General features: G+C 41.4%; 1 protein-coding gene across 1 annotated transcript; it reads left to right on the top strand.

Moving 5' to 3' along the window:
- Positions 1 to 10,028: 10,028 nt before the first annotated feature.
- LOC128503100 (carbohydrate sulfotransferase 4-like) lies at positions 10,029 to 11,831 on the top strand. The gene has a single exon (XM_053473122.1). The coding sequence runs from the start codon at positions 10,132 to 10,134 to the stop codon at positions 11,377 to 11,379; it is 1,248 nt and encodes a 415-aa protein (XP_053329097.1). The 5' UTR covers positions 10,029 to 10,131; the 3' UTR covers positions 11,380 to 11,831.
- Positions 11,832 to 13,309: the final 1,478 nt, after the last annotated feature.

Genomic DNA, 13,309 nt, shown 5'->3' with positions numbered 1-13,309 from the left:
AATAATTATCAACATATTTGAAATAAAAATAGAAAAAAATGTCATTAAGTATTATTAATTATGCACTTCATAGAATGGATAGGTGCACTCTATATAGAGTAACATACAACTATACTTGAATGACTCAGCACTTTATGATTCTTATGATGGTTTACATGCACTTGAGACACTTTATATATACATAGCCATATTTCCTCTATATGCTCTGATTATCTTCCTAAAAACCTCTGTTGTCTATATAATGAAATATTTTATATATGTTTTTTTATTAATAAGTTACAGCTAGAACTGTGGGCCCTGACATCTGTTCAAATTGGTTTAGACTATCAAATGGTACTAGACAGGGTTGCCCTTTGTCCCCTCTTCTATTTATATTATCAGTAGAACCCCTGAATATTAACATCAGAGATAATGTCAAGATAAACCAGTTCTTGATTTAGAAATGTGTCTATATGCACATGATATTTTGATCTCATCACTGAACCTAAGGTGTACCTAGAACATCTTATGTAAACATTGAAAAGTATAGTTTATAACTAAGATGAACTTTACAAAACAGTAGTTCAAACGAAATATATAAAAAAATACGGTTATTACCGAATAGAAATAAAATAAAATAAATGTATTTAGGGATATTATAATTATTTAGGTAATTTCAACAAGATGATGGACGTGAATTATTTTATATTAATTTAACAGACATTTTAACAAATCCTTAAAAGAATGGCGAAATTCAATGGTGGGGAGGATTACCAGTCATTTCATAAAATCCTATATTATACCAAAGTGGCTTTAGCTCTTCCGTGCGATGCCCTGGAGGTTCGAAGAAGTTGGCTAGACTTGATACAATCTAGTTTCGTGTGCTTCATCCGAAAAGCAAAACGTCTGGGTTAATAATGGCTTAAAGGACTAACCAAGGACATCTGGGATACCCTTTTATCCATCAATACTACGAAGCAAATTTTATAAAACATCTATACAAGTTACAGTTAGATCAGGATAGACAAGTGGCTCGGTATAAAATCCAGTTAGAAACCTGCAATGTTAAAGATTTAGCTCCTTTTATTTGTCTTAAAATATACCGATGAAACATGAGATAAAATAATTTTAGAAGAGTTTTTTGTAGCGTGAGAAAAAAATAAAGAGAAGCTTTGAGCTCCAGAAAACATTTTTAGAAGAAAAAAAAATAGAGAACACATTTTTTTTATTTTTTTTTTTTAATAAAAGATTTATTCAAAGGAGAAATTATTAAATCCTTTGCTCAACTTATACAAGACTTCCATTTATCCAATAGAGAGATTTAAAGAGATTTTTTTTACAAAATGTCTGCGCTTCTCACCCTAATAAAGTTGGAAACAAATATATAAACATAATATAAATGAGAGGGTTTTTTTTATTATTAACAATTATCTGTTTTTTTTAGATGTTTTCCTTTTTGTATTCCTATTTATCAACATTCTCTGTATCTCAAATCATTTGGGTATTTTCTTTTCTAGATTAGAAGTCTAAAAGTAGCTTGAAATGAAAACTTTATACGTATTCTTCTTTTTATGTCTTTTTTCTTATGTATTGTTTAAATATGTGATAAAAAAAGAAAGGAAACATCTAAACTGAAGAGTTCTATCATTAACCCATTCCTTGACAAAGTTACCTCCAGAGGCAGAGAAGGGTACATCAGACATTCTGTGCAGTCTTTTCTATTCTCATATAATCCTTTCTTTCTTAGCAAACCATTATATTCCCCTTTTAGGAATATTTAGTAATCAATCATATAACCTCGTGTTTTTTTTAGGGATTTTAGTGGCTAATAGATATTCCAGAGATTTTCGATGGGAGCTTAAATATTTGATCTATACATAGAGCCGCTTTTGTAATTTGTTACAGATATGTAGATATTGACAGGTTTTTAGTTACAGAATTATTGAAGTGAAGGCTATCATTACCTATTACCGATTTCTGTTGGGCAAACTAATATTGGACTTTGGAATCAAACAAAAAAAATTTAAGAGCCAGTTTAATTCTTTACGAGAAAGGTTAAGATGTTCCCATAAAAGTTTATATATATAATCAACTGATATAAAAGTTGATATAGTTATAGTTTAATGGCATCCAGTGGAGTTGAAAAACACGTGGTAGGTCTAGGAAGCAGCTGGGTTGGTGCGCTGGGTCAGGTCTAGAGCGCTGATCCCCATTAATATATCACTGAAGTCTCACTTCACTCACTGACCATCATCTTAATTTCCTTTAATCTGTTATTATTGCCCTGTTCCCCATATTTTAATATTATTTTTGTTGGCTGTTGTTAATTTTCAGTAACGTGTTATGTCTCATATATTGTTTTTATTTTTCTCTACCTATTTTGCCTCTTCTGCTTCTTTTTGCTCCCAATTCCTCCTCACCCATAAGCCTTTGGTAACCATGCTCCCTCAAGTTAAAGATGAGGACATCAAGGTCTTTTTACCTGATGTCCATCTCTTCTTCATCTTCTTCTCCTTCCAAGGATAGACATGTCCACCTGCTTATCATTTCCTCCTGGCGATCTGGTTCTTCATTCTCTGGGCAGATCTTTAACCACTTCTTTTGTTCTGCCCCTTTGAACCTGGGCATCCCATCAGGATGAAGTTAAATCAAGAGATGGCTTAGCTGCTTCATTCTCCATTCCGAGACCTACTGGGATCCCTCTTTAAGTGTGACGCGTCGCCTCTCTCTCCCAAATGGTGGACAGTACAACTGTGGCTGCTTCAAGGAAGTATTTCCGCCTTAGGATTGATGATGAGAATAATGGTTTTATGACATTCTCCTGTAAAGCAAATACAGTGACGGAAAGATGGAGGCATGTACTAGCATTTCCCAGAGTGAAGAAGATTCATCAGGCGTATAGTGGGGCAATGGAGGCGTTTGGCTACTTTCCATCTGATAGTGTCTATACTATATTTAGGGGGAAAGGGGGGTACAAAGTAATCCTAAAGGGAAACATACTGCATATTAGCCATTTGCAGAGCTGTAGCTTACGCCTTTTGTGCCCGAGAATGGAAAATTGGGCCCCCCAGTCATTTTATTTACACTGCACTTAGACACTGCCTTCACACACACCTGCCCATTAACACGCATATACACATACACTGTTCTTACACGACTGCCCACACACTGGCTTTACACACATCTGCCCATAAACATGCATAAACGCATACACTGCCCTTACACACGACTGCCCATACTTGCTGCTTTTACACACACCTGCCCATTAACACGCATATACACATACTCTGCCCTTACACACGACTGCCCATACATGCTGCCTTTACACACACCTGCCCATTAACAGGCATTTATACATACATACCCCTGGATTTACACACACATATGCACATACACATAAGCTTACAAATACCTACACTGCTCTTACACACACCTGCCCATACACACGCACGAGCTTATAAACACACACATATATAGACATACACTGCCCTTACACCCCTTTCTCCACATCTATTACCTTTCTCATCCTTCATGAGAAATGATGACATCTTTACACAATGTTCCTTTAAATTGATACATTTGCCCGTCTTGATGTGAGATATCTATTTTTTGGTTACTTAAAGTGAATACATAGAATACATCCAATGAAGATACTCGGCGTATATCTAGCTTTACACCACATCCCGTCTGTTATTTATTATACGCTTGTTTTCCTTGGAACAGTTCTTATCTGCCTTGTGGTTAATCTGTAGTAAGGAATGGGTAGGAGGTTACTGGATGTAAGACACATTGTTACAAGTATCGTAACAGAACATCATAATAGGTGTTAGTATGAAGGGTTTGGTAGCTCTGTGGGGTGAAGGAGAAAGCCGGGGTGCAGGACAAAGGATCTTATCGTTAATGACCGCACCACTGGTGAAAAAGTCGCACTCCTACTGGCATCAAGATACAGCTGTTGTGGCAAAATGCCTCTGTTAAAAGCTTTTTGTTTAGATCACGGAAAGAGCACATAACTTTGCTGACATAGTTCCCAACAGTCCTGATTTGGCAAAGACAGTCCTGCTGGCAAATCTTCTGTTCCACTGGCTGGTGGACCTGATGTTTTAGGAGTGCTGGTAACTTTGCCGCATGAGTATCTCTTTTGCAGTAAACTGGAATGACCAGAGGGTGGTAATTAGAGATAATTTGCCTCTTCAAAATCTTGGACCCCTAGGGCGCCAGGTAATCCCGCTCTTTAGCTGAATCGTTAGAACGACAGATGTAAATGTCTGATATGTTACAGAACTTTAGCTCTAATAGCATGGTGATTATACCCAAGGCACCAACCCACAGGGGTATTAAGCATGGTCATGCTGGTTATTGCACAATACAATACTTAGCGACACCAAGATCATAGCTCTAATAGGTCTAGGGCATGAAGAACCTGCAGGAGGAACCATAGCATGATAGGTGCTTGATGTCCAGACCCCAAGCCACGAATAGACCTTGTTGTTCTAGAGCCCCCGTGACGCCTATCTCTATTCTAGAGCCACAGATACCCTCACGAGAGGCTTCATCAGCCATAAGCACAAACCTCTGGCTCTCCCCGTAGACGCAATGGAGGGCAGCACAACCCATGCTAAATAGCCACAAGAATATTGGGGCTCCGGGACTTAGCGGGGGGCCATATGCGGGAAACACTTTGAGTTTGCCCCCAAGCCCCTGGGTTTTTACCCCAGTTTGAGGAAACGTGCAGACATCCAGGTAGAGACAGAGGCGAGACAGTTACACGGTCTAAGACAGAAGGAGAGCAGCCACGAGAGGATAGATAGATCAGGGGGTCATCAGCGTACAGGTCGTATTAAATCCATGAAGCCCTTTATTAAAATCAGTTAGCGTCTCAAGGTTAGTCTTTACAGCGGGAGAAACCGAGCAGACTGAGGTGGGCCGAATGGGTCTCAACCACTGTCTAATGTTTTCTGTGTAAGCAGATGACCACTACTTTTTCCTCCCCTTAACTGAAAACCCCTAAATGTTGCATGTTGTCTTCTGGGCAGAACAACGCTCTTAACCTCTTAAGGCCCGGGGCCATTTGAACGGTAAGACCAGAGCAACGAGGGAATTTCCCCGTATCCTCGCTCAAATAAAAAACAATGTCTCATTTGACAGCGTGTGACGGAGACACCTGTATGTTTACCTTTAACGCGGTACGCTTAGAGAAAATGTATGCTGCGGGGATATGTCGACACGTATAGGCGACACGCTGTCAGACGACAGATTCTTTTATGGCTGAAGATGCACATCGCTCTGGGCTGCTAATACAAAACAACCCGCGCAGGAAATATACTGGAAAATTTCCATTTCATAAAATTCAAGTTATTTAGTAAAAGGAGATAAAATCTTTTCTTATCACTATTGGGAGGATTATTTGAAAAGCAGAAGTGTCCAAAGTCCTTTAGCATCTACACAATGTTTAAGCCTCGCAGGTGAGATAACGAGAAACATTGCGTGGACAGTTGGAGAAGTCACGTGGAAAATGTCTTTTTCACCTTCATCATAAACCCCAGCGCTGTATACAATAATAACCCCCGGTGCTGCATAACGTAATAACCCCCCACTGATGTATACAGTAATATAACCCCCCAGCACTTTATACAGTAATAACCCCCAGCGCTGTATACAGTAATATAACCCCCAGCACTTTATACAGTAATAACCCCCAGCGCTGTATACAGTAATAGAACCCCCAGCGCTGTATACAGTAATAACCCCCAGCGCTGTATACAGTAATATAACCCCCAGTGCTGTATACAGTAATAACCCCCAGCGCTGTATACAGTAATAACCCCCCCAGCACTGTATACAGTAATATAACCCCCAGCGCTGTATACAGTAATAACCCCCCCAGCGCTGTATACAGTAATATAACCCCCAGCGCTGTATACAGTAATAACCACCAGCACTGTATACAGTAATATAACCCCCAGTGCTGTATACAGTAATATAACCCCCAGTGCTGTATACAGTAATAACCCCCAGTGCTGTATACAGTAATAACCCCCAGCACTGTATACAGTAATATAACCCCCCAGTGCTGTATACAGTAATATAACCCCAGCGCTGTATACAGTAATAACCACCAGCACTGTATACAGTAATATAACCCCCAGCGCTGTATACAGTAATATAACCCCCCGCGCTGTATACAGTAATAACCCCCCAGCGCTGTATACAGTAATATAACCCCCAGTGCTGTATACAGTAATATAACCCCCAGCGCTGTATACAGTAATAACCCCCAGCGCAGTATACAGTAATATAACCCCCAGCGCTGTATACAGTAATATAACCCCCTGCCACCTGGGGGGAAGTTTAAAATGCCGCCCCCCCCATTATCTACCCTTTCTCTCCCTCTCTGCCGCCCCCCCCATTATCTACTCTTCCTCTCCCTCCCTATTATCTACCCCCTTGTACTTACCTTTCAGCAGTCCTGCGGTGAGTCTCCCTGCTCGGTCTCGACACCTTGACCGAGCTAGAGGGCTCGCAGAGGAGAGAAAGAGGGGCGCCGAGCAGGTACTGACAACTTGGTAAGCGAAAACCACTCGGCGCCCCTCTCTCTCCTCCGCTTTAAAAAAAAAAAAAAAAAAAAGGGCTTGGGGCGGCAAAGTTTCCCCAGTTGCCCCACTCGGCTCCATTGTCGGGCCGGCCCTGCCACTAGTGCTGTAAGTGCAGAAGTGGTAGAGGCTAATAAATGCATGGGATGGACATATGGCTCCTGAATTGAAGACAAGACCAACGATTGACTAAGGTTTACAGTTGGAAAAACCGGAGACTAGACGGGGGCCGAATGGGTCTTAGTAACGCTTAATTATATATTTTTTTGTACAACAAAATAAGACATAAATCTCCAAGAGTGGTTACCTTGGAAACAACAATTAAAACATCATCTGTTTCCATCAACACTCTACTTTCACAAACATTTTCTTTTTGTCGTAGTAGTGGTGGTGGTGGTGGTGGTGGTAGTGGTGGAATTTCCGTTGTTTACGTTTGATGATCACGAGCCGAATCCAGTGGGTTGAGAATGTCCTAGAGGTAGGATGTTCCAGTCTGTCTTGGGACAGAAGCTCTTTTTTCTTTGCTCGAGGAGGTGTCTCTTCTTACCTCTCGGTGTAAATTGGCCGCCTGAGTCTCAGACTCATTTATTCGACTTAATTGTTCTTTCTAGCCCCTCCAAAACCGAGTGATCCCTCCAACAGAACATCAGAGCAGAAGGTGGGTATTTTCGATGTCTTCTTTAGATGTCTTCATGGCCGATAATTCCCGACATGTATTTTGACCCGGTGTCAGGTTTTATTGGGGGGGGTGGTAGCACCTATTATCGATCTATTTTCTCCTGTACAAACTCAAACCTTAATCAGTCGTTGGTCTTGGCTTAAATTTAGGAGCCAGATAGCCTCTACCACTTCTACTGGGAGGCTGTTACACTTATCTCCCACCCTCTACGTAGGGGGTTTTGTGTTACACCACTGTGTCTAAGGAACTATCCAGGCTCCCTCTCCTTTTTCAAAGTTTCTACTAAGCCTTTGCTTTTTTTCTTTGAGTATCGTTCCCATTTCATGTCACCTTCTCAATAGGAATAACACTATTGCGCAATACCGGGAGTTTCTGCTCATCCATAACCCTTTATTTAGTTACTCATTAGGCCGATCCTTGTAGTAATTAAAAATTAAATCATGATTAAGCTTATTTTTGTTTGTTTGAGTTAATTCTTTAGCTGGCTTTTCATTTTTATGATATATATATATAAAAAATAAAACCTCTTTATAGTAAAGACCTTATACAAAGGGAAAAGACACGATCTGTAGGTACTTAATTATCTGATTTTTTTTATGACATCCAGGGCTTACTCCCTGTTTATAACCCTCGCTGAACGTTCCTTCTGTTAATGTATAACTATTATAATTACTATATACGTATGAGTTACGTAGATACATCCACGTAATGCCACATAGACTAGGGACACATAGAATATTTTTTTTTACTTTGCTTTTTTAATTTTTTTTAATTTTTTTTACATTTTTTAAACAATTACTTTTTTACTTATTGATAACAGGTCCTGAGAAGTAATGCTATAGATAATGGGTGAGGAGGTTATCATTATAGGTTTTATGGTGTTGTTGTAAGATTTGTGGCAGAGGAAAGAACATGAATGCCCCCCAACATTTCAAGTAGCCCAAGGACACCTTTGTTTTAGTGGGGTGCGCTCAGAAGCATGCAGTCTTTACTGAGACTTTTTATATGGATTTGAGTGAGCAATGTATTTTATTTATTATTATTATTATTATTATTATTATTATTATCTTTTATTTATATATACAATCCATATATTCAAGGGATATGACAGGACGAGAACTGACAGACTGAGACAAACCGATACATTCGGTGGAGACATTTAGACATTTTAATTTGGATTTTGGTCTGAAAGAGGGACTATACCCCCTAAAAATTGACACTTGGCCATTATGGGAAAAAGGACACGTAACCCAAGCAAACCATGGAGGTCAGACTGGTGCTGCCCATAGAATTATCAAATAAGCTGGGAGAGGATGAGAGATAGTGGGGGGCTGGGACCTTCTGGCCCGGGGGGGACAGGTACAGCTGAGTGGCCCACTGCCCCCAGTAACTAACATACAAGCACACGTACATACACACTCCCTCACACATACACGTACACGAAAACATACTTTCTCCATCATACCCCACTGCATTCCCACCTCCGACAGTAGGCCATTCCAAGTGGCCCTGTTTGGAGAATTTTGGGAAGGCCTGTGGAGCCCCATTGCCCCCCCCTGGCCATCCCACCTATGATGAGAAGTGGTGGCGGGGGAGGGGTTGCTATCTTTGGACCCATAGGTCACGTTGAAGCTAAAGCGGCAATACATTTACTAAGGGGAAAGTAGTCGTGTAGAATTCATGGAGTATATAGAAGGCTGTTTTGGGAAAGGTTATTGTGTTGGCTTCTGTTTCATCCACCAAGGTAATTGGTACAGGTTGGGCGGGTGCTTTTTTTTGTTCCGCTTGCACAATAAATGCCTGCGCGTTTCTTCCTTAGATGTAGTTAGACCGGCGTCTAATGTAAATCTTGTAACGATGTCACCGGGCTCTTCTTCTGTTTCCTCTTACAGCGGAGTCTAAAGGTGAACAATCGGTGAATTCTTACTGGATAACCTCACCAATACACCTCATACCTGACAGCATCACGGCGGCAGAGCAGGTGAGGGGCATCTTCCCAACGTCTGTGCTCATCTTCCATTAGGGTACAAATAGAGCTGTACCTTCCCGCAACCCCTCCGGGGTAACAAGTGGCTCCCACAGGAGGGAAGTTTATTTTAAAGGAGGAGGAATGTTTGTTCTTTACTGAGAGTGTGGGAGATAAGTGGAACAGCCTCCCAGCAGAGGTGGTAGAGGGTAATACAATGAGGGAATTTAAAGATGCATGGGAGAGGCATACGGCTCTAAAACAAGACCAACGACTGAGTGGTTACGGCTGTGTGTGTGTATTGGACTTGAATGAGTTAATAAGTGTTTTACAAGCTTAAGGCTGCATGTTTCTGCTTGTGTTATCATGTTAGAAGTCACCATAATAGAAAATATACATTTTTTTCTCGCGTTATCTTTGAGGCTGTTAGATTAGCGAAATCAGTAGGTTTTGCCAGGTTTTATTGCTGTAAACACGATAGGGGCCGGTGGTTAATAGGTCCCCATACTTACCAACGCTGCCTGTCCCGCGGCAGACAGGGTACAGCATATACTTGGGTTTTTTGCCCAGAAGCGCTACTCGATCCCTATAACACGTAGACACTAGGCTTAGTCTTCACCAAACAATGATGTCATATTGATGTGTATTCCGTTTTAAGGATTATTTGCTAATTTTCTCCTTCTCCCATTTTCCCCGTCACTCTCTCTTCCACCCATCTGCACTCCCCACTCTTTATGCTTCGACTGCTAACATCTGGCTGTCTCTCTATACATATTTATGTCTACAGCATTATTTCTATAGACAAATATAATCATCTTGCGTTTCTCTTCAGTCTGATTTCTCCTGTTACTCGTTCCGTTTGGCGGTGTCTCCGTCTCCTTTCAATTCATATTCCGCTCTTTCGATTCTTAACCATGTTTACCCGTCTCAGATTTTGTCTCCTTCTCCTGATTGCTATCGTTGTTACCTCATTCATTTTCCACAGTCCACTCTCTTCCTTCTATTCTTCTTCTTCGTTTCCTTCACAAAAAAGACCTGTCCACCTCCTTATTGTCTCTTCCTGGCGTTCTGGCTCTTCATTTGTAGGACAGATCCTAAACCACCACGATGACGTATTTTACCTGTTTGAACCTGGCCATGCCATCTGGATGAAATTCAATCAAGAGACGGCTGAGCTGCTTCACTATCCAGTCAGAGACCTTCTGCGATCCCTCTTCACCTGCGATGTGTCTCCTCTCCGCCACTACCTCCGAAATGGTGGACAGAAGATCCAAGACCTAGGCTTTTTTTCTGAAAGTCGAGCACTCTGTTCTTCTCCCGTTTGCTCTGCCTCTATCCCCACGGAGGGCTATGATCCCAATAGCTGTTCTTACCGTTGTGGAAATGCTTCCTTGGAAAAGATGAGGGAGGCGTGCAAATCTTACAGCCATGTGGTGATGAAAACTGTGAGAATTTTAGATCTTTCCGTTCTTCTGCCTCTCTTCAGGGACTCTGACTTGGACCTTCGAATTCTACACTTGGTGAGGGATCCCAGAGCGGTGGCTGCGTCAAGGAAACGCTTTGGATCCATTTTCCATCTTGATGACCCAATTGTTCTTAGAGGAGATATGAAAGGGCAGGAAATTGTTACCATGGAAAAGGTCATGGCTAAGATCTGCAAAGCCCAAGTTAACATCAACAAATGGGCACGAGCAGCTGGGATTTCCCAGCAAGGGCGCTACATGGTTATACGTCATGAGGATCTTTCACTGAAACCTTTGCAGAATGCTGAAAGAATTTACAAATTTGCTGGTCTTAGTATGACGAAAGATCTCGAGAGATGGATTTATAACATTACCCATAACGAAAATAAAAACCGTAATGACTTTATGGCTTTCTCCCGAAAGGCCACAAAAGTGGTTCAGAAGTGGAGGACATTACTGGAGCTTCCGATGGTAAAAACAATTCAGCATGACTGCCAAGAAGCAATGGAGTTGTTCGGCTATTTGCCGGTGAAGTCGAAGAAAGAGATGAATAACCTGAACGTGACTCTTGGTCCATTGGAGGCTGATGGAGAAGACACTGGAAAACCGCCTTTAAAACAACAGAACCACGAGTCTAGCGGAAAGGAAGTATCAAACAGAAAGGAAATCGCAAATGCTGAAAAAAGATGGGAATGGTAGCCAAAGAAAAATAGGACAATGATCTATATTAATGATATTTATTTCTTATTGAAAAATGAACTTCTTTTTAAAAAATTTGTTTCTACGTGCAAGAGTTCACGGCATTTCAAAACTCTACGTTTTAAAGATCAGCAAACTTTATAAATATGTAATAGTGTTAACAGATTAAATTCAGCCATAAATATAAAGTATAATATTCATCTGCATTTAAAGTGAATCATACATTCCAATATATATATACGGTATATATATTGATACCTCATAACTATATGTTGTGTATTTATTATGATTTAAATGTTATTTTGTCATACTAGATTGGAAGCTCCTTTCTGCAGGACCCTCTTCGCCGTTTGTTTCTGTAAACCCAATTTGTTAGGTACGTTGTTTACCTTTTCTACAACACTTCAGAATAGGACAGTGCTATATAAATAAAGATGGGGACTTCTAAGGCTGGGCTGCCTGGAGCTGTCCATTTTATATGGCTTTGTGAGGGATTGGTGCCAAGTGTCTGTGGTGGTGGTGGAACTAGCCATGCGTATGGGTGGAGCTAGCCCTAGACAATCTTAAGTGGGAGGGGAGTAGGAGGGGAAGTGGGCGGAGTGGTCATGGCCAAACATTACCGCTTTCCCTGGAGAAAGTGATCCGGAGATCCAGGGAAACGGAGCTTCACCAGGAGACTCTGGGTCAAACCCAGAAGATCCCTGGTATGTAACTTAACACAGAATTTTCTAAAAGTTATTATTTCATGCATGTTTTTTTTTATGTATGACAACAACTATCCAGTGAAGGAATCTCTAAGCAAAGAGTGTGCTCTACTAGTAGAAGCTGGTACCCACCCATGGCTGAGTAAACTTATAGGCAAATCAGGGGGTGTCAAAACTCAAGACTGTGCGCTAGACAGATGTCCATAGCTGAGACCTCTCTGGGTTTCACCTGGAGACTCTGGGAGAAACGCAGCATCTCCGAGTCAACACACAAATCCTCCGTGTTGCGAAAGCGGGGTCCTCACACGCCCCACTCCCCACCCATTTCCCCTTTAAATTGGGGTGTTTCCCGCGACATCAGCAGGAACGTCCACTGACGTCATTGCGCAGTCCTGGCCGCGTCACACAAGGGTATGCTCCAGATAGCCGGAGCCCACAAGTTCCTGCTGTGCAGTGCAGACACGTATTTGCCACCAGGGGCGCCATTGTAAATCCACTCCGTGTATGCCGCTGGCATTAATATTCTTGTTGTTCCACTCAGTACCCAGTGATGCCCTATCTGTGATTATAAGCACCCCTATTTCTGTATGTAGCCCTGTGAGGCCTCCTAATTGTGATGCCGATGTCTTGAGCTGAAGGGTAATGCTGGCTTGGGTGGGAGGTCCAGGGGGCCACAGCTCCTCTTCCACATAAAAGGGAGCCTAATTGCCCTATTCAATGGGCTGTTAAAAGAGAGATAACCGATCTCCCCAGCTGGCCCATTTACACTATGGAAGGCCAAGTCTGTTTGTATTTTTCCATTGTATCATGTGATAACATGCGTGTTTTGAAAACCATTGGAATGTAGAAGAAGAGGCATGTGAGCTCCAAAAAGATAATCAGGGTAGGAAAGTCAGCTATTTTTATCAGTAAGAACAGTCTATGTTTGCGAAAACATGACAGGTAGATCTATGATTTGTGCTTCATGCTGAAAATCATCAGGATTCTTCCTTGTTCCTTTCTGGCCAAAAACACCCCTTTGACGTTTTCAATGAAAAGAACCCCACGCAAAACATCGTGAAAAATGTGTAAAAGAGATGCTGTGTAAATACCAAAACACCGTATTCATGACTCCATCCAGGTCTTCGTTAGACATAAATGCCCATGGTTTCGGAATGGGATGTCCAACAAGCTCGTATAGCCGTGATGGCCAGATGTCCAAATACTTTTGGTCATATAGTGTACAT

Source organism: Spea bombifrons, chromosome 8 (assembly GCF_027358695.1).
Source record: "Spea bombifrons isolate aSpeBom1 chromosome 8, aSpeBom1.2.pri, whole genome shotgun sequence".
Lineage (NCBI taxonomy): Eukaryota > Metazoa > Chordata > Amphibia > Anura > Pelobatidae > Spea > Spea bombifrons.
This window is presented reverse-complemented; position numbering and strand designations above follow the sequence as displayed.

What these genes read in the sequence shown, in the direction of transcription:
- LOC128503100 (XM_053473122.1), top strand. Translation starts at nt 10,132, where the DNA reads ATGTTTACCCGTCTCAGATTTTGTCTCCTTCTCCTGATTGCTATCGTT.